This window comes from Rhizophagus irregularis, chromosome 11 (assembly GCF_026210795.1).
Source record: "Rhizophagus irregularis chromosome 11, complete sequence".
NCBI classification, from domain to species: Eukaryota; Fungi; Glomeromycota; class Glomeromycetes; order Glomerales; family Glomeraceae; genus Rhizophagus; species Rhizophagus irregularis.
The window spans coordinates 3,036,228-3,059,850 of NC_089439.1; the positions used below are offsets into that span (position 1 = coordinate 3,036,228).

General features: G+C 30.2%; 10 protein-coding genes across 10 annotated transcripts; 6 read left to right on the forward strand and 4 right to left on the reverse strand.

Annotated features, from left to right (window-relative positions):
• Positions 1–439: 439 nt before the first annotated feature.
• Positions 440–2,294, forward strand: OCT59_003136 (uncharacterized protein; the record flags this gene model as incomplete). Its single annotated transcript, XM_066145426.1, has 7 exons — positions 440–852; positions 1,144–1,241; positions 1,332–1,472; positions 1,550–1,643; positions 1,722–1,762; positions 1,865–2,076; positions 2,259–2,294. The coding sequence occupies 7 exons, from the start codon at positions 440–442 to the stop codon at positions 2,292–2,294; spliced, it is 1,035 nt and encodes a 344-aa protein (XP_065996150.1).
• A 910-nt stretch (positions 2,295–3,204) lies between these two features.
• Positions 3,205–3,770, reverse strand: OCT59_003137 (uncharacterized protein; the record flags this gene model as incomplete). Its single annotated transcript, XM_066145427.1, has 4 exons — positions 3,205–3,384; positions 3,535–3,555; positions 3,602–3,661; positions 3,750–3,770. The coding sequence occupies 4 exons, from the start codon at positions 3,768–3,770 to the stop codon at positions 3,205–3,207; spliced, it is 282 nt and encodes a 93-aa protein (XP_065996151.1).
• Positions 3,771–4,365: 595 nt separating this feature from the next.
• On the forward strand, positions 4,366–4,809 carry OCT59_003138 (uncharacterized protein; the record flags this gene model as incomplete). The annotated part of the gene is made up of 3 exons (XM_025316891.2): positions 4,366–4,372; positions 4,436–4,546; positions 4,616–4,809. The coding sequence occupies 3 exons, from the start codon at positions 4,366–4,368 to the stop codon at positions 4,807–4,809; spliced, it is 312 nt and encodes a 103-aa protein (XP_025179506.1).
• Positions 4,810–5,218: 409 nt separating this feature from the next.
• On the reverse strand, positions 5,219–7,697 carry OCT59_003139 (uncharacterized protein; the record flags this gene model as incomplete). The annotated part of the gene is made up of 2 exons (XM_025316890.2): positions 5,219–6,625; positions 6,840–7,697. 2 exons carry the CDS (start codon positions 7,695–7,697, stop codon positions 5,732–5,734), a joined length of 1,752 nt encoding a protein of 583 aa, XP_025179505.1. The 3' UTR covers positions 5,219–5,731.
• A 3,228-nt stretch (positions 7,698–10,925) lies between these two features.
• On the forward strand, positions 10,926–13,846 carry OCT59_003140 (uncharacterized protein; the record flags this gene model as incomplete). Its single annotated transcript, XM_025323485.2, has 7 exons — positions 10,926–11,095; positions 11,233–11,639; positions 11,729–11,824; positions 11,905–12,832; positions 12,943–13,131; positions 13,214–13,269; positions 13,341–13,846. The coding sequence occupies 7 exons, from the start codon at positions 10,926–10,928 to the stop codon at positions 13,844–13,846; spliced, it is 2,352 nt and encodes a 783-aa protein (XP_025179504.1).
• Positions 13,847–14,512: 666 nt separating this feature from the next.
• Positions 14,513–16,859, forward strand: OCT59_003141 (sphingolipid delta-4 desaturase). The gene is made up of 10 exons (XM_025325796.2): positions 14,513–14,874; positions 14,957–15,003; positions 15,082–15,163; positions 15,230–15,271; positions 15,340–15,486; positions 15,568–15,607; positions 15,680–15,826; positions 15,904–16,261; positions 16,339–16,691; positions 16,760–16,859. The coding sequence occupies exons 1-9, from the start codon at positions 14,674–14,676 to the stop codon at positions 16,658–16,660; spliced, it is 1,386 nt and encodes a 461-aa protein (XP_025179503.1). The 5' UTR covers positions 14,513–14,673; the 3' UTR covers positions 16,661–16,691; positions 16,760–16,859.
• On the reverse strand, positions 16,758–18,247 carry OCT59_003142 (uncharacterized protein). Its single transcript, XM_025330329.2, has one exon. The coding sequence runs from the start codon at positions 18,033–18,035 to the stop codon at positions 16,896–16,898; it is 1,140 nt and encodes a 379-aa protein (XP_025179502.1). The 5' UTR covers positions 18,036–18,247; the 3' UTR covers positions 16,758–16,895.
• OCT59_003143 (uncharacterized protein) lies at positions 18,202–19,532 on the forward strand. Its single transcript, XM_066145429.1, has 6 exons — positions 18,202–18,344; positions 18,559–18,612; positions 18,695–18,784; positions 18,865–19,001; positions 19,070–19,379; positions 19,491–19,532. The coding sequence occupies exons 1-5, from the start codon at positions 18,275–18,277 to the stop codon at positions 19,307–19,309; spliced, it is 591 nt and encodes a 196-aa protein (XP_065996152.1). The 5' UTR covers positions 18,202–18,274; the 3' UTR covers positions 19,310–19,379; positions 19,491–19,532.
• On the reverse strand, positions 19,386–21,231 carry OCT59_003144 (uncharacterized protein; the record flags this gene model as incomplete). The annotated part of the gene is made up of 2 exons (XM_025316888.2): positions 19,386–21,026; positions 21,090–21,231. 2 exons carry the CDS (start codon positions 21,229–21,231, stop codon positions 19,522–19,524), a joined length of 1,647 nt encoding a protein of 548 aa, XP_025179500.1. The 3' UTR covers positions 19,386–19,521.
• A 1,908-nt stretch (positions 21,232–23,139) lies between these two features.
• On the forward strand, positions 23,140–23,469 carry OCT59_003145 (uncharacterized protein; the record flags this gene model as incomplete). Its single annotated transcript, XM_066145430.1, has 2 exons — positions 23,140–23,282; positions 23,385–23,469. 2 exons carry the CDS (start codon positions 23,140–23,142, stop codon positions 23,467–23,469), a joined length of 228 nt encoding a protein of 75 aa, XP_065996153.1.
• Positions 23,470–23,623: the final 154 nt, after the last annotated feature.

The following is a 23,623-nucleotide window of genomic DNA, read 5'->3' on the forward strand; positions in this document are numbered from 1 at the left end:
CCTTTAAAGTGTTAAAATTATCACCCACAGTATATATATCTACACGTCAAGGTCAAGTGACCTCAGATTATAGCGTACAAATACCCATATAGGAAGCAATAATACATTTCCCTGTTTTGATCTTTTCGACAGCAACGAAATATTGTCATATTTTGGAATCAAAGACATTTGGAAAGAAAATCCTCCAAAATCTAATCTTCACGTAGTTGTTAAAATCGAAGGTTAGTGTTGCTTTTTGCTTACGTTGGTTTTCCGTTACAATAAATAACAAAATACTTGCAATCAGTTGTTGCTCTCAACTGTATAATTTCTGGATACCCTTCCGATACGTACTATCCGATTGAAATTTCTGTAGAAAGAAATGTTGGCGAACTTAAGTCTATGATCAAAAAACGATGGAAACCTCTCTAGTCATATTATTTCCAACGAACTAAAACTCATGGCCATAAACATTTCTCCTAATCAGGTTATTACATGTGAGGAAGACAAGTGTGTCATGAAAAACTTGGACAAAATTAAGAGCGTTTTCGCTAATTCAATCTACAATTATAACCCTGACCATCTCCATGTAATGATAAGTTCAAATGCCTGGAAGGAAGTACATTGTAAAGCCATTTATAAAAAAACTGTATATGAGAAGCACGAGAAACAATTCCAGTGGAAGATCACCCACGCAACGGTTACATTAGTCAAATGGAAGGACAAGTTACGCAAGTATTTCTCAGAACTTCATAATATTGAAAAACAGTCTATTAATCTTTATAGGACACATGATGGAAATACCCAAGGGGAATTTATTCGAAGTGATTCCATGCTAGAGCGTATCATGTGGGGAAAGTTTATAGAGTCGATGTTAGTATAATCATCGAAGTTCAACACGAATAGCTACATCAAAATACTAGATTATGTAGACAATTTATTTTTTTGTATTAACGAACAGTTATATTTACGTACAAAAAAATAGAGACTCGCAATGTTAGAATGATAACATAAGGTACGACTCGTCATCTCGGATTATAGTTTTTTTAATGAAGGTTGCATAGAAAATGTAGATCACACTGCAATAAATTTCGTGTTTATTGCGCCCAATCTTTATTAGAGACACTTTAGAAGATTATCTGTTATCTATTAGAGTACACTCAGTGAACAAAGTAGACAATTAGTTTTTGACCACAGATATCAACATATAAAAGGATCCTTCAGTGTACAAGAAACAACAGATTTTATTCAGCCAAAATCACGTAAGTACGCCATGGGTACCTATAAGAGAATCAATCATATTTTAATTTATTATCGTAGCTAAAACTTATTGCAAACATTGCCTTATTCAGTTAGAAAAAATAGAATGCACTTACGATCAGAAGACATAGACTCGTTAACCAGAAAAATAATTTCATTTGTGGAAATTCTACTACAAAGATTTTACGTGAAAATTCGTTCCCGAAAGATATGCGATGAGAGACGCAAGCTGAGTAGTTACCCTTATATTCTGATTTTGAAACCGGTTCCTATGCAAGATTTATTATACATAAAATTTATATAAAAATAGGTTTTACTGATGGTTCTGTAAAATATGATTATGTATCGCATCAGACAATTGCATGCAATAAGCTGTTTCGATTATTATTTATTTATTTTTGTTGGTAATTACTTGGTATACAGTCTGGTATACATGGTCTAAGTAGAACAATAAATAAATTTTGTCTACGTGGGGCATATAGGCAACCATATACAACATCTTTTTACGTTTCTGTTCCCGCAGGTATTTCTCAAGTTGAGTGGTGGTTAAAAGTTTCTTCATCACGCAAAAAAGCGTCAGGGCTCGGAAAGATTCCCCAACGGGTTCCAATGCCTTGAATAAAAGAACGTGGTTGGAAAAAATTGCAATTGCCTTCCAATCGTTTTGCGTTAGATAAGCTTACTCACGAGAACATGGGAGTTTACCAAATTATTGAAGAACTCAAAAAATCTACAAATACGATACGCACAAAGAGAATGGGCCAGCTGGAAGAAATTTTTCGTCGCGTTGATGGGGATGAAAATACGCATAATAGTTATTTGAATAAGACTATTCAGGTTATCATCAGATTATTGTAGTTAAGATAGCGTGTTATGTAATAGATTAGTGTACGAATTTGTAGAAAGTCACAAAAAAGAAAAAATAGTAAAAAATTACCTTAGTTAATACTATAGTCTGAACAAGAAGGAACAATTATCTCGTATTTCTTTTCTATGTAACGATGTTCCTCATTTTTCAGGCGGAGCTTGGGCAAAGCTCAAAACAGCTCAGCTAATAGCACGAAGTTGCTATCTAAAAGATGTGTAGATTATAGACACCTTTATGACTATAGTAATTGTATCCTTTATGTAAGGTATATTTATCTTTATTTTTCGTTATTTAATAAAGTTGATCTTGTGATATTTTTTGTCCTACACAAATCGATAATGATGAAAAGCTAACTAGAAAACTTTAAAAATATTTACGAGATGCATTACAGTATAAAAAGTGTCAACACTTATGATCGAAAAAAACGAAGGTGAGAACAACGAAAACGAGAATTAGAATAACAAAATGAGAACGAGGGTGTTGTCGTGTTTGATGAGGACAAAAAAGGAACGAGATTAAGATTCTTTTTGTAGAGAACTAGTATGAGGATCTATTCCAGAAGATCATAGTCTGGATGAATCATTTCTCGTGTTATCAGATATTCTCGGTTTTCTGAGATCATTTACTTCATTATCTCATAATAGTGTTCACAATAATTGGAGAATTTTGTTCGCATTAGTTCAACAGACCAGATATGTCTCGTGCAGATTGTGAGTTTCGTATGTTTTTATTTGTGATGTCATGAGAAAAAATATTCGCAGCTAGATAAACTAATTAACACTTGTTTGTTAAATTCTGTCCATTCCATTATAGGTAATGTGTCGCCATCACGAAGCATCTCTCTTATCGGAAGGAGAGGAAAAAATAATTAATAAAGTAGATTTTTTTTTAGAAAAAAAAATACGAGATTAAACTTTTGCGACGATACAAAAAATATGAAATAAAAGATTAAACCGAGATGAGTGAATGGCGAAAGGTTGAATAAAATAGTCTGAAATAAATTTTTAATTTTCGAAAAGTGAACCGAAAATGATTTATGGTGGCGAATTAACATGAATACAATTATATGACGAATAAAATGTAAATCTATTATTAATTCAGTAAATTCCACGAATGTGTACATGTGAATTGACCAGATCTACCTTTATTGATACAGGATACAAATAAATTACATGATTTGGCTCGTAGCCGCGAGAAATGATGTAATGTCTAAGGACTTCGTTTACCCACATAATCCCACTCCACGATTCGGTTTTATTGCCCCAATCATCGATATTCTGGATAGAAAAAAATGGTCATCAGCGTCAGTTAGTAGAGCCCCCACCGAAAATTTATGTTGTTCGCATTCCCGTATTGCTAATAAGACCTTCAGAAAACCTGAACGAGGAATTGGATATTCTCTGAAGGCGCAACCGAAATATTCATACCTTATTTGCGTAATGTTTTGCCTTCGTCTCCTATAATTTCATCAACTAGCTTCTTTTTAAGCCATACATTTTTTTTGTTTGGGCTCGGAGATAATGATATTAAGTTGGGTAAATATAAGGTCGGACACTAAAATACAATAGTGTGGAAAATATGAGGAAGGTCGGTAAAAGCTCATAATCATTCAGTCTTTAAGTTTCAGCCATTAAATTCTTACTATGTCTTCCTTCAAAATCATTCAGCTCTTCCACTTCGTTAACTGTCGATGTATATGTATATATTGACACTACACATTTTTGTTTTACTCTTCACCCACACCTCTTCCGAAGAGTCAACTCCGGTACGAGTATATTTGTCGTTTTTGTATATTGTGCAATTGAAATTCTATTTGTGACAAACCTTTTTGGTGTCTGGTGGCCTTGGAATTTCAAGTGACAAGTTTTGTGTCTCGACCTGAAATTATAAAACGTCTCGTAAAGACCTGATCGTTCTATCATGTGATCTGCGACCAGAAAATCCCGGGTTGCGTTGATATCTTTGGACGAGGCACTAAAAGTAAAGATTATTGTTATCATTATATTATTGAAAAATGTACTTATTGATCCAGCTTCTCAATTTTATAGTTGAATTAAAAGATCTAAAGTGGGTAAGACCTTTAAACGTGCTTCTGCTATTTACAAAAAGAAATATGGAAAGCCACCGGTCATATGTCAGCTGTTTGGTTCATAAGAACCCAGAATTCTTGACATTCTCCAGGATGATGCAAAACACAGTGCTGATAACAAAAAGTACATTGTTGTGTTTGTCAGTAGTGAGTGGAACGTACCCGAAGAATGCAATGTAAGTGCCAACAAGGTTTTCTTATTTACAAGCGTATTTGTTGATCGATATTTTTATTCTTAGCCCGTGCATATAAACCAGTGATTGAAATAAATTCTATGAATTTTGTTGGTGGGCGAATTGTGGATTTGAAATCTGTTGCAGATAAGTTTCACGAAGGGCAGTCCTTTGAAGGTATTTTTGGTTTTGATATTTTGCATCTAACGAATTTACGTAATTTTGCTTTGGATTAATTCTTTTTAGATTTAAAAAAGGAAATTGTTGATGCAAAACTCCTTCAAAACTATAAGCATTATGAAATGGGAAAGCGTATCATCAGTGCTCTATCAAAAGAACTTGATCGTACTACATTTGAGAGATTTTTTGATGAACCCGAGGAAGCCAATGAAGTCTTGGAGACAAACGTATTTGCATATCACCCAGAAAAAGATACTTGACTTTTCAGTCGCAGTCAGTAGAATCCTATATTCATTAGAGTTTATGATTTATGTTTTTATGAAATATAGGATTTGCATAGAATTTTACAAAATAATATGTATATTAATTAATAAAGCTTTTATTGCTAATGGTTCATAAGAGCATAAATTTTATTATTTTTCGATAATGTAAAATAATGAGTAGTTAGATGCTATCAAAGAGGGAGGGGTACGCGGATCCTAGGCCATTTAATGCGAGTCGCAGCATCTTTGCTTCTTATAAATTTCTACAGCTAACTTGTTTTGAATTTTTATTTTTAGTAACAATAAATGATCAGCCCAATACAGTATTTTATTAGGTTAAATGGTAATTCATAAGAGGTATAAGATGTGACATTTAAGAAAGTCAATTAACTATCAAAAAAATATATACGTTATATCTTAAGGAAGTTTTTTATTATAATTTTTACGATCTTTCTTATTCGAGTCTAAGAGAAAAATAAAGTCTATTTTCAATTCTAACATTAATTCATTTTTAATCGAATAATAGCACAAAAAAAAAAAAAATATATATATATATATATATAATATATATATAAAATAAAAAAAATTAATTTGAAAAGAACGATAAAAAATAAGGAGGAGAAAATAATTAATAAAGTAAAAAAGAATTATATACAGCGAAATTTTTTTTTTTAGAAATAATAAAAATACGAATTAAAATTTAAATTTTGCGATAATACGAAAAATATGAAATAAAAGATTAAACCCGAAGGAGTAAATAACGAAAGGTTGATGATTAAAACAATTAATAATTTGATAAAATAGTCTTTGAATAAATTTTAATTTTCGAAAAAGTGAACCGAAACGATTTATGGTGGCGAATTAACATGAAAATAAAAAATTTAGTATGTACATACAATTATATGTCGTAAATCTATTATTAATTCAGTAAATTACGGATCTTCATTGAACCAGCCACTGACGAATTAGTCGAATGAATATCACTAATTGCTGGATGTTCATTATAATAATACTCCATTTTAATTTCTCTTTTAATTGATGAATCACTACTTATATTCCATTCAGAACCTGGTCCACTACTTCTCGATTCAACAGGATAAGGTGATATATCTATATGTAAATTGGAATGATCCGACGAAGGATTACTTACATCTGTTGTATCAGTTATATTGAATACATCACATCTTCCAGAATTTGACCCGCTTGCATTCACATTCACACTTGAAGCATAATTTGAAGGTGAAGGAGAAGTTAAATTTGTAAAATTTGGTTCAGATGAATGTCTTTTCGGAACATAAAATTTTTTTTGGGTTAAACTCGATGATAAAGGAGGTGTCATTAAAGACGTAGAAGAGGAAACAGACACTGGAGAGGGAACCGTTAATGTTAAAGGTATTCGTTCTCCATTATTTCCATTATGAGAGGGATAATGATATTGTTGTTGATGATTTAATATATGATGAGGATGATGACGATAAGTACTTTCACTATCATCTTCAACTTCAACCAATCTACCCGCCATATTATTGTCAGATGGAGAAGTATCACTACCACCACTATCATCATCACCAAGTCCTGGTCCACCCATCCCTGGATGTATACCAACACCTACTTCACCAGGTCTACGTTTTTGTACTCCACCCCTCGCAAATACACCATCATGATAAGCAGACATATATTCCGGGTCAATAGTCCAATAACCTCCTTTACCCTTGCTCGCTGCAGATGATGACGTTGAATGACCTAATTCGGTATCTGAACGAGGTACCTTTTTAAAACACTTGTTCAATGAAAGATTATGACGAATTGTGTTCTGTTTGTTTGTTACAAAGATTATAAAATAAGGGGTGGGAAAAAAAAAGAAAAAAGAAAAAATTTGGGTAACACAAGTTAAAATAAATAGAACAACATTACTAAAAAAAATTAAACAAGTTTTTTTTTTCTTTTTTTATAATAATAGGGATTAATCAGGGGTTACCCTAGAACCAGTTTTAGGCCAAGAAAGGGATTGGCGCCCTTTGACTAACCTGCCAACCGGTATCATCCGCTTTGTACAATTGGGGATATCTTTCCATTATCCATTGATAAACTTCACGTAGTGTTAATCGTTTGTCCGGTGAATCTAAAATGGCCTGAGCGATAAGTGATGAATAAGAAAATGGGGGACGTCGTCTTCGTCTAGGAGGTCTATTATTTAGCTCGGGCGTGACAGTTACAAAAGGTTCGGATATAACATTTTGTGTTGTGTGACTTCTTTGAAATGGACGTATCGGAGTATGAGATTGTTGTGTTGATGATGGTTGATGTGTTGATGATGATTGTAAACTATATATCGGGGATGGTTGTTGTTGTGATGAATAATTTTGTTGAAGTTGTTGTGTAGTTCTACGTGGGGACGGTTGTGCACCCGGAGAATTTTGTTGTGGATATTGTGAATAAGAAGAATAAGCAGGTTGAGAATAATAAGTAGTTTGTGGAGATCTCTGCTGTTGTTGATGTTGATAATATGAAGGTTGTGAAAGAGGAGGTTGTGATGGAGGATTTTGAGTAGGAGTTGATGGTTGAGGAAGAGGTGAAGGTAAATAAGTGAATGAGGACGTTGAAGAAGAAGCAGAGTAAGGAGTTGAAGGAGAGTTACGATATTGTTCACTTGAAGGACTTTTATATCCAAAATTATCATAAGAAAGAGTACTGATGGGAGGTAAAGTTGGAAGTGTATTCATATTTGAACGCGGTGACTGGTAAGTAACAGTTAGTTGATGTTCTTCTCGTTCGTGTCGTAAACGCGAAGATAATATAGTAGTCAAAGGTGGTTGTGGTATAGAAGTAGTTGAAGTAGAATAAGTTGTAGAAGAAGCGTTACCAACGTTTGGGTACCGCGACATGTAGTTTATAAAAAAAATAACAACCTTGTCATATATATAGTCCCTCTATATACAAATATTATTATTATATAATTATTTTTTTTTTTTGTTTTTTTATGTAATATATATATAATATATATATATATATGTATTTATATATATATTTATATTTATATTTATATATATTTTTATAAAATAAATAAATAAATTTTTTATTTATTAGTAATTATTATTAAAAATATGCCGAAAATGAAAAAAAAAATTGATGTTGAGGGGGTGGGGGTCCTTTTTAAAAATCAAGATAAAATTGATTCAAAGAGAAGACAAACTTTTCGTGTTGAAGTAAATTTTTTAAGGGGGGATGATATGCATAAATAAACTTTTGAAAAAAAAAATTATAAATACACAAAAAAACTTTGACCCCAACCAAAAAAAGTGAGATAAAAAAATAATAAAAAATAATAAAGAGAAAAAAAAAAAAGAAAAAACTGAAAAAAAATCGGAATTCGGAATGTATCAAGTAAAAATGGCTGAACAACCCAAATTTATATATAAGTTTGTTAAATATTTGTTTATTTATTGACTAATACAGTGTTGTCTACTCCTTCAAGATAAGGAAGTTAAAAAAAAAAAATAGTTTAAAAAAAAAAAATTATAATACATACAATATAAATAATATAAATAAAAAAATAAATAAATAAAATAAATAAATAAATAAATAAATAAATAAATAATAATAATAATACATCATCATAAAGTATGTTTTTAGTTTAATAAACAATTTGTAGCTAATTTTGTATACTATCACGTAGTAAAAAAATATATAAATATCACATAAAACTTAACATATGGAAAATATGTACCACACATTTCTAGTTAAGCGAATCAAAGCCTAAAATTAATAGTTTTTTTCCGGAATTGATATCATAATGAGATTGATTTGCTTGTTTGATAATTATTGTTTGTTATTTATATGAATGAATGAAAAAAGAATAGTACTAAATCAAACGGACAAACCCGATAAACCGCTCAACGGTGGTTTTCCCCGCTTAATATACTTAATTTACCTAAGGATGATCAATCCTTATTACATTTACGCGCGAAAATGGAGTCTTTTATTATTTTATTTTGTAAATGTAAATTAAATAATTAAATAGAATTTCTTTTTTTATTTGTAACAAACAGAATTAAAAAAGGTTGGAAAAAAGTTTGGGCGTAATGGTGATACGATACTTAAGTAATTTTTAATTAAAAGAAAAAAAGTAATATTTATTTTATTTAATAGATGTAATAGGCTCTAAAGATGTTCTAGGCAATCTTATAATTGTGATACAAACCAGCGTAACAAATAAATTATAATATATGAATTGCATGTTTTTTTTTTTTACCTCGTGTGATGTGCAGATATGACTAACATGAAACGTTTGTTTCTTGTAAAGTTGTACTAAAAATTTTAATTATGTTGTGATCATTTTTTGTTTTTTTTTTCTTTTTTCCTTTTTTCACTTATCCCGTACGCAATCCGTCATTCCGATCGCTCACAGTTATAGTAAATTTGGTTGAAATGTTTTTCTGGGAAACAACAAACAATTTTAAACTTCAAAAGAATAATTAATTTTTATCACAGGTTTGAAAACTTGATTTGGTCAAAGTTTATAAATAAATTTTTTTTTTTAAAGATAGCAGATAGGGTTTAAAAGTGGAAATTCCGTAAAATAAAAAAAAAAATAAATAAATAAAATAAATAAAGAAAAAGAAAAAGAAAAAAAAAAGAAAGAAAAAAATAAAATAAAATAAAATAAAATAAATAAATAAATAAATAAATAAATAAATAAATACATATATAATAAATACATACATTTAGTACATATATAATTATATGTATTAATTTTTTTTATTACAATATATATTTCAAGTATTTTATTATATATATATTTTATTATTTAATAACGGAATAAACGCGGACAGTGCGTTAAATGGATTAAAGAAATCAAAGAAACAATAAAAATAATAATAATAAAAAAGTGAACAAACAAACAATTCCTATTAAACAATCACTCATCAAATCACTAAATTAACTTTTATCGGAAAAGAATTACTTGAATCAATATATGCGGTGTTTCTATGCTATTAAATTTGTGTAAATATAGTGTAAAGCCCTATCAGATTTACATAGAATAATAAAATGTGATAAAATAAAAGCTTGTTGATTCGCTCGTAAAATTACTTTCATTTTCACCGCGCATACAAACATAAACATTAAATATGTACATCTAATTAATGTAGCACGTGACTATTTAAAATATACCTGCGCCGTGTGGAGTCACAATTATAATTTCGGGAAAGAATCCCAAGCCAGGTTAGTTAAAGCCGTCATCAGATTTCGCAAATAATAATTTTTTACATTTTACGTTAGAATTTTTTTGGTACGCCCGATTTGTGTCATGCGAAATCATTTACCCCGCTTTTTTTTCCTTTCTAACAACGGCTGTACTACGGACGAAACCGACATGATGGCAAATCCAATCCTAATTTGTAAAAGAAAACAGATCACTTACATTTTTTTTTTTTTTTTTAATGAGTCTCAGTTGGCACCAAAAGGGCACATGTTAAATTTTAATTTACGATATTAAAAAAAACAAACATTTTCTTATCGGAATTTTTTCTCTAATTAATTGTTGCATATAAATTTATCTTTCTTTTCTTATCCAAAATTTTAAATTTGATTATAAACAAACAACTTTGATATTTATAGAAAACAACTGTTAAGTAAAAAATTTACTGCGTCCGGATTTTTTTTTTTTTTATTTTTTATTTTTTTTATTTTTTATTACAATTGATAACCTCATTAGGAAAGAAAGCGTTTTCTCGTTGTCATCATAATTTTGATTGTTATCTTGAATAATCCCGAAAGTGATTTTATTAAAATATATAAAATTTCCTAATTTATAATTATAAATAAAAAAAATTTTTACAATTAATAATTTGTATAATTTGTTATGAAACATTGTTTTAAAAAAATTTCATTTTCACCTCGCTCAAAACGATAACAACAAAATAAAAAAAAAGGTAATGATGATCTTAAGGTCATTGTAACCAATTCATTCACGTGATTATTATATTAACTGTCTATTCACGTGATGTTAATAACGAAAAAAGCCTCGCAAATATTTTTTTTTTTTTAGTCTGTATATACTTGTCAAATATACGTTCTCTATTACTTTTTTTTTTTTTTTTTTTTACGAAACAATGAATAAACGTACTCGTGGAAATAGACCGATCGAGGCTTTTCAGTTTAATCAAAGAGACAATAGCCCTTTAGCGCCACGCGCTATTAAACCGATCGAGGACAACATTGAACGAACACCTGAATATCTTTCCTTCATGAAAAGTTTAGAGGACTTTCATAAATCCCATGGGTAAAAATTGGAAACTAAAAGTTATTTTCCTTCTGGAAACAAGTTTCCAATGAGCCATCTATTTCCTTTAATATTCTAAAGTCACAACTATCTCACTTTTCCTTGAAAATTTTTTGATAAATCAACTTTATTATCAGTACTACCTTACAAAGAGAGCCTGTTTTAGGTTCCAAAAAGTTGGATCTCTATAAAATTTATCGAATGGTAATTGCGAACGGCGGTTGCGAGAAAATTTGTGCCGAGAAAGCATGGAAAAAAATTTGCGAACCTTTCAATTTTCCTCAAACTTGTACAAACAGTGCTTACGTGATGAAGAATGTTTATATTAGATTTTTGGAAGCTTATGAATTAGAAAATCATTGGGGTAAGCCGGTCCCTTATGGAGGTCTACCTCATCGACCTGGTCCTCCAACTCCTCAACCGCAAGAATTATCATCTGCTACTCCTCAAGGTAATATTACTCCACCAAGAAGAGTTAATTCACAAGATAATATGAAAAGTTTACAATCAATGCGTACCATACAAAGTTTACAAAGTGTAAAAGGTATATATATATATATAAAAATTACAAATTTTTATGTTTTTATTAAAAATGTTATATTTAAAATTTTTATTTATAAATTAATTAATTAGATCCTGGAACTCCTGTTGTTCAATCCTATACTAGTTATGATCAACATAGTATTATAATCGATCAAATTATCGATAACGATGAAATAGAAGAAGATGGTATGATATATATATATATATATATATGTTTTCCAAAAGTTTATTTTTTTTTTCAAATTTATTTCAAATAATTTTATTAGGTTCTCTTTTGGGTGGAGGAAATAGTAATCGTATTCTTCTCGCTTTAAAATCTCAGTTACCTAATGAAATTGATTGGGCATTTGAAGTATTGATAGAACTTTCAGAAGATGAAAGTATCACTTTTTACATGGATAAAATCCCCGGACTAATAGATAATCTTCTTACGTTTGTGGCTCCTTTTTATAAGGATATGCGAAAACTTACGGAACTGGCTAATGTGAATATTAAAGAAATGGGAAAAGATTTTGATTATATTGAATCTACGATTAAAGAATATTTTAGTTCACTAGCAAGAATTGAACAATTAAAGCGTATAATGCAAATATTTCTAATGTTTCGAAATCTTTCATTTTTGGAATATAATGCTGAAATGATGGCTACTTATAAGCCATTACGAAGATTCCTTATTGAAGGACTTAATTTACCTGAAATTACTCGTTTTTCGGAGTTAAGATATCATTGTTTGGAAACTGTAGAAAATATGTGTAAATTTATAGTATTGAAAAGTGGAAGGGAAGAACTTCTTTTAACATTACCAAAAATGATTTATTCCAATGATTCTGCTTTAATCATTCGTAGTATTCGAGCCTTGACACTCTTAGCCTCCAACGAAAACAATGTAGAATTCATGCGGGAAATCGATTCTGACATGGTGGAACGTTTAGTCCAATTTTTACTAATCGATGATGATGAAGAATTAATTATTGCTGTATTGGATTGGTTTTATCATTATTCTACTTATGAGGAATCAGCTTGTAAATTAGCTCAAACGGCTCCTGGCAATTTCATACGACTTTTAATAAATTTTTTAAGACATGGAGCAAGTGATGAGAAATTCCTGCAAAATCAAAAACTTCCCGAAAAACGTCCATTCCAAATTCACGGTGAATTTGAAAACTTTTCGGAACCACATCGTACAATAGAATGGTATGCTTTTGTTTCATGATAGAAGAAACCTGATAAACTCGAGATTATATATATATATATATATATATATTTATTTATTTATTTTATTTTATTTTTATTTTTTTTGTTAGGCTAAAAAAGTATTATGAAGAATCTCAATCAGATGGTGTTTTACAAACAGATATTTGGTATGCTTACCGTGATCAATTTACGAATTCATCCGTACCAATGATGCCAGCTGCAGATGTTATTAAGAATGTTAATGTAGCTTTCCCGGATTCTTCTGCAATCATGACAACAACAGCGGATGGAGCATCAAAATATCCTTTCTATTTTTTAGTCTTTTAATTATCAAAGATTTATTTATGTATATATGTATATTTTTTCTTAATTGAAACCTACGTATATGATCCAAGGAATTAAACGAAGAAGATTTCCGGAAGAATTACCTGGAACTGGTATAGATTTATTTTTAATAAATGAGATTATGTTTGATTGTTAATATTTGATTCATATTCTGTTCATTTAGTTCCTACATATCAATGTCGATGGACTGATTGTGAAAATGATGCGTTTCAAATTGATACTGATCTGTATAATCATGTGCTTAATGATCATATTAATAAGGAGCAAGAGATTAATTACAACTGTCACTGGATGGATTGTAAACGTTTCCCTTATGGTTCACCAGATCGGTTAGTCGTTATTGCCCACGTTAAAACTCATTTCCCTGTTGAACCAGAGATTGAATCAGAAGGAAAGAGGCGCAAAGTAAAGACTACGAAATCTTCTGTGAATAAATATGGTAAAAATAATGGTATAATCAACCATAGAATTTATGTATCATCCGATATGAATGGTGATGCTCTCGGAATTCCATTAACAGCATCCTTGATACTTAGAAATTTGTCTGTTTCAAGGAAAAATCTACATTATTTTGCTGCCTATGAACAAGAACTTACAGAGATGTTGGCTAATTGTGTCGGTTTGTCCAAGCATTTAGCCGAAACATTAAGTAATTTGAGATCAGTGTAATATTTGTAATATTGAAGATTTTATAATTCTTTTAAAAATTTAAAATTTTTTTTTTTTTTTTTTAATAAATAAAAATTTTCATTGTATTAAATTATCATCATGCGGATATAGTTAACAATATTTACATTCCATGTGTAAAATTAATTATAGAAATTATAGAAATGTATACTAAACAATATTTAATTTACTTTCAATTTAACCTATTATTTCATAATGCATACTAATGTACACTTAATATATTATCCTAAAATTAAATTCCATTGTTTGATCTTTTTCATTTTTTTTTCAAAAAATTATTGTTTTGTCGAAATATTGTTCATAGTTTATACAATTCGTTCTAATCAGATTTATTTTTTTTTTATTTTTTTTTACTTAATTTAGGAATTAACGAATCGAACGAATCGGATGTTTTTTGAACTTTAGTAGTAATTATAACATTGTATCACATGTAGTACTGTACAATTTTAATTGAGATGATTTGATAACTGATTATCACTTGATATGTTGATTGTTGATTGTTGAGGCTGTTGTAGTATACTATACAAAAATGACACGCGATTTTCATGCTTTAAGCGGCTAGAATAATTTAAGTATTGTTTGTTGTCGATTAATTCCTTATATGGAATTATAAACTTTGTTAATGTATTGTTAATGAATTTGTAGTTTAATTTATTTGCATAACAGATAATTTTAGATCTTTTTTTTTTTCCTTATGATAAAAATTTTATTTATATGATGTACCTCGCCCCATCAAAAAAAAATTTTGAAGATCAAACTTAAAAAAAAAAAATATTAGATTATTCTTCAATATTTTTTCAAAAATAGATATGCGTCATACTAATGTCGATTCCAATTCTCAGCTGCGTTCGGGTAAAAAACTTACCTGGGAAGAATTAGCTCAACATAATAAAGCTGATGACGCCTATGTCGCTATTCGTGGCAATGTCTATGATATCACCAATTTCATAAAGAGACATCCCGGTGGTGAAGATATTTTGCTATTTGCTTCTGGAAGAGATGCAACTCAGGTATATTATTTAATTACTTAAGTATAAGATCCTATTAATATTATCACAGTATGGTTAAAGATTTTTGTAAATTTGTTTATAGGCATTCGAGACATATCATGAACTTGGAAAACCTGATCTAGTCCTTAAGTAATACTATTTTTCTGGATCGGCAAATTTTTAAATTGATACTGACCAGAATATAAATTAATCAAATTCTTGTTATAGAAAATATTTCATCGGAACTTTAATAAGTAATGAATTACCCGTTTTCTTGGAACCGAGCGAGTTTCATCGAACGGTTAAAAAGGTAAATTTTACATATATTAAATGTATATTACCGATGTTGGAACCATTTCTAATGTTTTATTAATAGAGAGTCGAAGAGTATTTTCGAGTAAATCAAATCGATCCAAAGGTAGAGCAAACCAAAATTAAATTTATTTCCTCTTTTTGTCATTCTAATTCTTCTTTTTTTTCATCCAGAATCGAATTACCATTTGGATCCGTTATGCTATTATTTTCGGCGCTTTTATTGGGTCATATAATGCTCAGTTTTTTGTTCCATACATTGTGGAGAGAACATGGTTGCAAATAATATTTGCAATTGTTTTGGGATTTGCGTCTGCTCAAGTATGTATTTAAGACAGTTTTCTGATGAATATATATAAATATTGATATTGATATTGATATATATTGTACATTCTTAATTAGATCGGATTAAATCCCCTTCATGATGCGTCCCATTTTTCAGGTTAGTGTCCTATTTATATTTCTTATTTTTTTAAGAAGCAAAATAATAAGATTGATTTTATTTGTTTCATAGTTACAAATGATCCATTTGTTTGGAAGATACTCAGTGCTACACATGATTTCTTTAATGGAGCGTCAAATCTTGTATGGATGTATCAACATAGTCTTGGTCATCACATTTACACAAACATCGAAGGTGCTGATCCGGATATAGTGACTAGTATGTTATTTGTTAAAAAAAAAGGGTTGATTTTTTATTTTTCATAATTATAATTATTATTATTAAATTTATTGTAGGCGACCCGGATATTCGAAGAATTAAATTAGGACAACGCTGGTATTCTCGTTATATAAACCAACATATATTCGTACCATTCCTTTATGGTTTATTAGCCTTTAAAGTTCGTATTCAAGATATTATTATAGTATATATAGTAGGATCTAATGATAAAATAAGGATAAACCCCCTGAATACTTGGCATACAAGTGTATTTTGGGGTGGAAAAGCATTTTTCATTTTATTTCGAATTATAATTCCTCTAACCATTATATCCGCGTGGAAGGTTGCTACACTTTTCGTGATCACCGATTTGATCACATCTTACTGGTTAGCATTAACATTTCAAGCCAACCATGTTGTGAACGAAGTAGAATGGTAAATAATAAAAGTGAATTTCATGTTCCTTTCTTTAAAAATGAGCGATTATGAATTTTTATTTAATTTTATTGTAGGCCACTTCCTGATGAAAAAGGATTAATTCAAAAAGACTGGGCAGAAATGCAAGTCGTCACCACACAAGATTATGCTCATGATTCATATTTTTGGACATCAATTGTTGGATCATTAAATTATCAAACTGTTCATCATATATTTCCTCAAATTTCTCAACATCGTTATGGCGAAATTACACCTATAGTTAAAGAAACATGTAAAGAATTTGGAATTCCATTTTATTACAAGGAAACTTTTTGGGAAGCGTTTGGATCTCATATTGAACATCTTCGTTTAATGGGGTTACCACCACAGTCAAAAGACGACATTAAATTAGATTAATGACAACAAATTTTTATTATAGAAAGTATATGTACATTATCGTATTTTAAATTTATTTGTATTTTTATATTATAAATAATAATCTAGCTTATTTATTAGGTACAACACATATTTATTTGGTTTGAATATGTAATTTAAAATAGGATATTTTCAATTTTTTAATGCATGACAATAAAACAATGAAAATAACCCCTTTTAAAAATAAAAAAAAATAAAATAAAAAAAAAAAGAAAATTTAATTTGATTCTATAGTATTAGAAGAGGGCCCTCTACCACCTCCGGATAAAGATCTCCAAAAATTTCTAATTGAAAAACCACTTCTCATATAACGATAAAGATGAATTCCAATTCCCCAACTAAAACCTTGAAAGAACGGAAGCAAAATTTGGTGGTGAAAAATATTCATAGCAATCTCACCAAGACTAGAATTTTGTCTATGACGAAAATCTAAATTTTGACGTCTTAATAAAATTTCAGGTATATGGGTACGAGGTAAATGATTCCTATTACTATAACTGTTACTATTGCTATCATTAGCGTTTATATCTACTACTCTATTGGTTGGAGGAGTAAAATCATACAACGTCGGACTTGGTGGATCATCATCTGTTTCTACAGCTTTAGTTATAATAGGTGTTAATTGAATCCTACTTCCATCATAATCTTCATTCTCGTTGTCATCCAAAGGAGCAAGTATTTGTGAACGAGTTTCACCTGGGGCTGGCACAACAGGTAAATCAAGATCAAAGTATTCATTTCGATTCGGGGAATTTGAATTAGAATCCATAACATCTCCTGTAGGCATTGATTCTATGCTATTATTATCCTCGGAATTCTGTGAAGGTGATGAAGGCGTACGAACATCAGGACTAACAAGCATTCCACTAGACATGCTTAAAGAATTTTCTGATGCAGTATCATCACTGGTGTGAATTGAAGATACCATATGATCACTATCACCATTATCTTCCCTATTTACGAATAATAATTCTTGATCGTCATAATCTTGGTGTTCTGATGACTCAATATGTTCCAAGTCTTCTTCATCTTCATCATCTTTTGATTCTTGTTCACTTTGAGTGGTTATAATATTATCATTATCCTCTGTAACCGATAAATTCGGTTCTGTTAAAGGATCATCATTATATTCTTTATTCTTCTCAATTGCAGTTACAGAAAAAGGATCATCAATATATTCTTTATTCTTCTCAATTGCAGTTACAGAATCTGTACTTTGAGATTCCTTGTCCAATAAAGAACCCGTTGAATCTCCTGTATTCTCATTAAGAGAACCCTCGGCAGAAACTGAATTGATTTCAATTTCACTCTTTAAATTACTAATATTATCTTCTTGGCGAGTTGAGGGAATATCCATAATTTTAAAAACTACTTACTGTATCAGTATTGATCATAACATTTCAAGTTCTTAGTTTAACTAACTAACCTTAGTCTTCACTTTTATAATTTCGTATTGTTTGTTACACATGATTTGTACATCGCACGTGAACATATGATTACACACAATACAAAAAAAAAATATAAGCTTCCACTATATCTTGTGCAGTGCAGAACGAAAAGATAAACTTTAAAAAAAAGGAAATAATATACATAAAAATGTCATCCGAAGGATACGAAATTGATATACCTGTAGTCGATGAAGACGACGCAATGCTGATCGATGAAGGTATATTAAATATTATTTACTTAATGTTAAGTAGAATTATCTTGGTTGAAACCAAATATTTTTGTTTTCCTTAGTTATTAGTTTAATATTTACGTTTTATTAAGGTGCTTACGATCAGTTTTCACAGAGCCTCTAACTATTATTATAAAACCAATTTTTCTTTTTTAATTGAATTAATTTATATCTTATATTTATATTTAACCTAATTTATTAGACACTAAACCAGCAGTCAAACGAAAAGGTCGTGGTTTTGTAAACGAATCGAAAGGTAATTTGATCGATTTTTTTTTATTGTTATTTAAAAAAAAAGCAATAAATAGAAATGATATTTTCTTTTAAAAAAAAAATAGAGTCAAGAGATGGAGTAAGATCTGGGGATAAGTATGATCAGTTTGAATCTGCAGCAGATGATGATGCTGCCAGTGGACGCGCTCAAAGATGTAAGGATTTATAAATATTCTGTTGAATTCGTTGTAATTTTTGTTCATTAAATAAATTATCGATTTTCTCATAATTTAAGCTGTTGAAGGATGGATTGTATTAGTCGTAGGTCTTCATGAAGAAACAACAGAAGACGAAATTACGGATAAATTCGCAGATTATGGCGAAATCAAGAATTTACATCTAAATTTAGATCGAAGGACGGGTTTTGTTAAGGTACAAAATAATATTAGGAATAATTAATATTTATACACCGAATAGAATAATAATTTATAATTTAATAGGGATATGCGTTAGTTGAATATGAAACATTTAAAGAGGCAAAAAATGCAATTGATGAAGTTAATGGAACAAAGCTTCTTGGTTCTGTATTACATTGTGATTTCGCTTTTATAAGAGCACCTATTGGAAGTGGAGGTGGTGGTACATCATCCGAGAGAGATTCAAGAGATCGGGCATCTAATAAAAATAGAACGGGAGGTAGACGGCGTGGAAGATCCTCTAGTCCATCAAGAAGACATTAAAATTTAATCATAAAAATTTTATTCATAAAAAATACGATCTATAACAAAAACAAAACATATTTTATCGGAGGTGAGTGAAATTAGTCGCTTATGGTACATAATGTATCAAGAGCGTATTGTAGCAAGTTGCATTTAGTTTATTTATGTTATTAAACCATTTTCATAATTCAAAAATAAATAGAAAAGAAAGCAACAATAAATAAAGTTTTTTGTTAACCACCAAATTCCAAATGACCTTTAACAGCACTACCAACATTAGTTAAATCAATCAAAAAAGTATCATGACCATACATTGAATCTAATTCATAATAAGTAACATCTTCATTTCCACCCATTCTCAAACATTCAGCAATTTCTTTTTGTTGCCAGCAAGGAAATAAGATATCAGATTGTACACCCAATATTAATGAAGGATGTTTTATAATTGATAACCCTTGTACTAAATCTTCCAATTCATTCTTATTTACATTTGATGCTAATGATGAAATATGCTTTCTCTCACTTGTTGATTTTAGAGAAGATTTTGTGAAAGATTCTTTTGACAGTGATGATGACGTATCACATATAACATGATGTGCATCATTATGTGATCTTGCATTAAACAATTTCTTTGTATTTGCAGAACGTAGGCGTTTCAATTTTTCTAGTACGGAACCTGACATGTCAAATATATCCATTGCTTTCGATATGTAAAGTAATGAATTTGGATCATATTGCAAACAAAATCTCTCTCCCTGATGGTCTAAATATGTTTCTATTAGGAAATCAGGGCATAATGCTGGAGATTGCTCTTCGAATTGTCGCTTTCTTCCAAAGCGTTGTTCCCATTCTGGTCCAGATCGATAACTGATAGTGGCAATTTCACGTGCCAATTTCATTCCAACGTGTGGTGGTATAGAATTATAATAGAAACCTTTATTCCAATTCGGATCTGCCATTAAAACTTGTCTTTGTGTATGTCTTAAAGCAATAGAATATGGGTGTGATCGTGCACATGCGGAAATACTAATCAAGCGAGATACACGATCGGGATATAACCAAGCAGAAGCTAAAGATTGCATTCCTCCCATACTAGAACCAACACTTGCATGTAATTTATTAATTCCTAGATGATCTAATAATAAAAATTGAGCTCGGACCATATCAAAAATAGTCAAAATAGGAAATCTTGTTGCGTATTTTTCACCATCAGACGGGTCGATAGATGATGGACCTGTCGATCCATAGCATCCACCAATCACATTGGTACATATAACAAAATATTTATTCGTGTCGATCGAGAGTCCAGGTCCTATAAAATTCTCCCACCACCCAGGCTGAACATTTTTTTCATGACTTTTAGCGTGGCTGCTTCCAGATAATCCAGTTTGAATTAAAATTGCATTGTCTTTTTTTTCGTTTAATTCTCCCCATGTTTCATATGCAATGCCAAGTTCGGGTAAGACACCGCCATAATCACACAAGAACGGTTCGTTATGATGGAAAAGAGAATATCCAGAAACAATTTTGTCATAAGCTGGTTCAGGGCCTCCATCTAAAGATCGAGTACGAGTCGTCAATTGATCTATACATGGAAAACTTAAAGGAGGATTTGAACTTTTTTTCTCCCCCTCGAGTATGTTTGGTGGAAGTTCCTGTTTCTGTTGTTCTAATGAAGGTGGAAATTCAAAGCTACTTAATGGAAGTGCATTATTATCCTTCGAAGAAGTATAAAGACCTATTAATCAATAGATTATGTTATTTATTTATCGTTACTAAAGATAATATCAAAACAACGTACTTGTTCTTCGTATAAATTGTGTTGTTAAATGTTTATGAGTTAATAAATTTGTTGTTCGTTGATCGCGAAATTGTTTTGCAGTTTTTAGACAAATATTATTTGATTTTAGATGATGAAAAATATCGCGAAACAAAGTTGCCATTGCTAAATTAATTAAATTAATAAAAGATTATAATCTCTATTCATATATATAATTTTTTTTCTATACCCTAAATCATTAGTAATCTCGGTCGAAAATCTGGCTATCACGTAATATGTTTATCAAATTATGCCATTTTTGGCGCAGCTTATTAGTCAGAATCCCATAATTCAAATTATTAAATAAAAATTCGGGCATTCTATAGCATAGATTCTACATCGACTGTACTTTACAGGATCTGTATATAGTCAGTCACCCGTCTTTGTTTTCCAACTCAGACACAACGTTAAGGCTGGATGATGAAGTATAGTACTCTATCCGTAAAGGGATGTGTGGAATCAAAGATCTCCAAATTTCCTTCGGGATGTTTGGAGATTATTTGATTCCAGTTGATGAACTTGCCCATAACTTTTCCAGCTATGTGGCGAGGATAGCAGTACAGTCTGACAGTCCTAAAAAAACTTTTTTTGCTATTATTTATCGGGTTTGGGAAGGGAGAAAGAGGAAAAATAATAATCTTTTCTTTTCATTGTGAAAATTTTGCTGGCGAAATACATTAGTTATATGATATACATGATATTACATGAGATAGAACTGATCAATTACAAATAGTAAATTATTTAATATTTTTTTTTTCGTTTGTAAGCCACACCAAAACAGTCTTCATATTATATAAATAAATAAAAATAATTTTTTTTTTTAACGCTGGTCTTAATTCCAATTCTCGTGAATATTAATTTTTGAAAAATTTTTAAGTATTACGTGGCCTTAATATTACCGATATTATTATACCTATCAAACAAAGACAATCAACAAATAGCAATGATATCAATGATTCTACCTAGCTTTCAACAGCAAACTAATTTATCTAAAAGTTCTTCCGGATTTTCTCAAATCCGCTTTGTCATCTTTTTCATTATCGAACAAACTCAAAAGTTCAAATAAAACGCTGTCCGTCTAGAATCAATAATAATATCTTCATAAGATAAATGATTCTGGAGCTTTTCAAGAGGATGAGGTAGTTTATCATTTTATTATTCAAATGTAAACATTTTGTGCTTTGTTTCGTTCTTTATTAAACGTTGGTATAAAGAAAAAGAAAATAACCAGATTCTCATGTTGCAATAACATTTATATATATGCTTTATTTTAGTTATATTTCGAATCTTTGGAATCGCAGGCTTTAGCTGAACCTTCTGAAGTTCCGTACATGATAGCTGGTCGTTTGTTCCTTCAAACTTCACCTGCGTTACCTCCAAATTCAAATTCAAAAAACGAAGTCATCTTTTAGCCAAAATCGTTATGATTTAAGATATTCTTTTATTACTAAACAAAATCTCATATCAAACAATAATAATTTGATATCACAATCGAGAAGAGAGTCATCCTTCATTAATACCAATGGTATTAATAACGGATATATTCAATAGATAGTTTTATTTAATATATAACCCTATATTTTCACGCTCCAGTTTGTCCTCAGTACTCGCATTTTTCCCTGTTCTTCAAGAACCTGGAGCTGACCTGACAATCCTTCTCTGTACGTCTGAGTTGCTGGCCCAGGACCTACTTCCGGATCTTCTTCCCTTTGGTCATTGGTCTGCGAGACCTTTTGTCCTCTGGTCAAAATGAATAACAATAGTACAAATATACAATCCACTAATTTACCAAGTATTACAACAGGTTCACCGAAAAAATTACCTATCAACTCGATGATATCACCTATTATGTTTCAACTTCAATAGCACCGGAATTTGAATCTTGGAAGTAACCTAGTATCTTCCGAAATGATAATATGACCTTCAACAAATATTCTTTCAAGTGTATCTCCTATCACATCTTCTTTAATGGAACTGAAAAAGAAACCCAATCACTACACACGATATCATCAAATCTGATTTCAATAAAACTATGTCAACATTTCCATCCGGAACAATTCATTCAAAGAGTCCAAGTCCAGGTCTTAAACCTAAGTTTTCAGGCATGGCGGACGAGGTTGCTAAAATATTAGCAACCATATCAAATTACCGGAGTATTCTGGAAAGAACAGCACAGTAAGGATATTAAAAGGAATATACGTAATAAATCCGATCATTAATGTAGTAAAATATATATTTTTTTTCTTTAAAAACGGCTATCATAAATTAATTTCTAAGGTCTTTAGGAATTTCGTATCGTCTGATGTTCATTGAAACAGGGTTTGATAAATTGAAAAAAGTTGTACCTTATCAGCCGATTTAAAATAGAAGTATTGATGAAGACGGAAAAATTACTAAAAAGAATAGTGGAAAGCCTAGCGAGAAAACCATTAACAAATTGTTTTATTAAAGAGGGGTATGTTAATAAATTTTCAATAAAAGACCAAAAAGGAAGGGTGAACTTGTTCAGATATTAA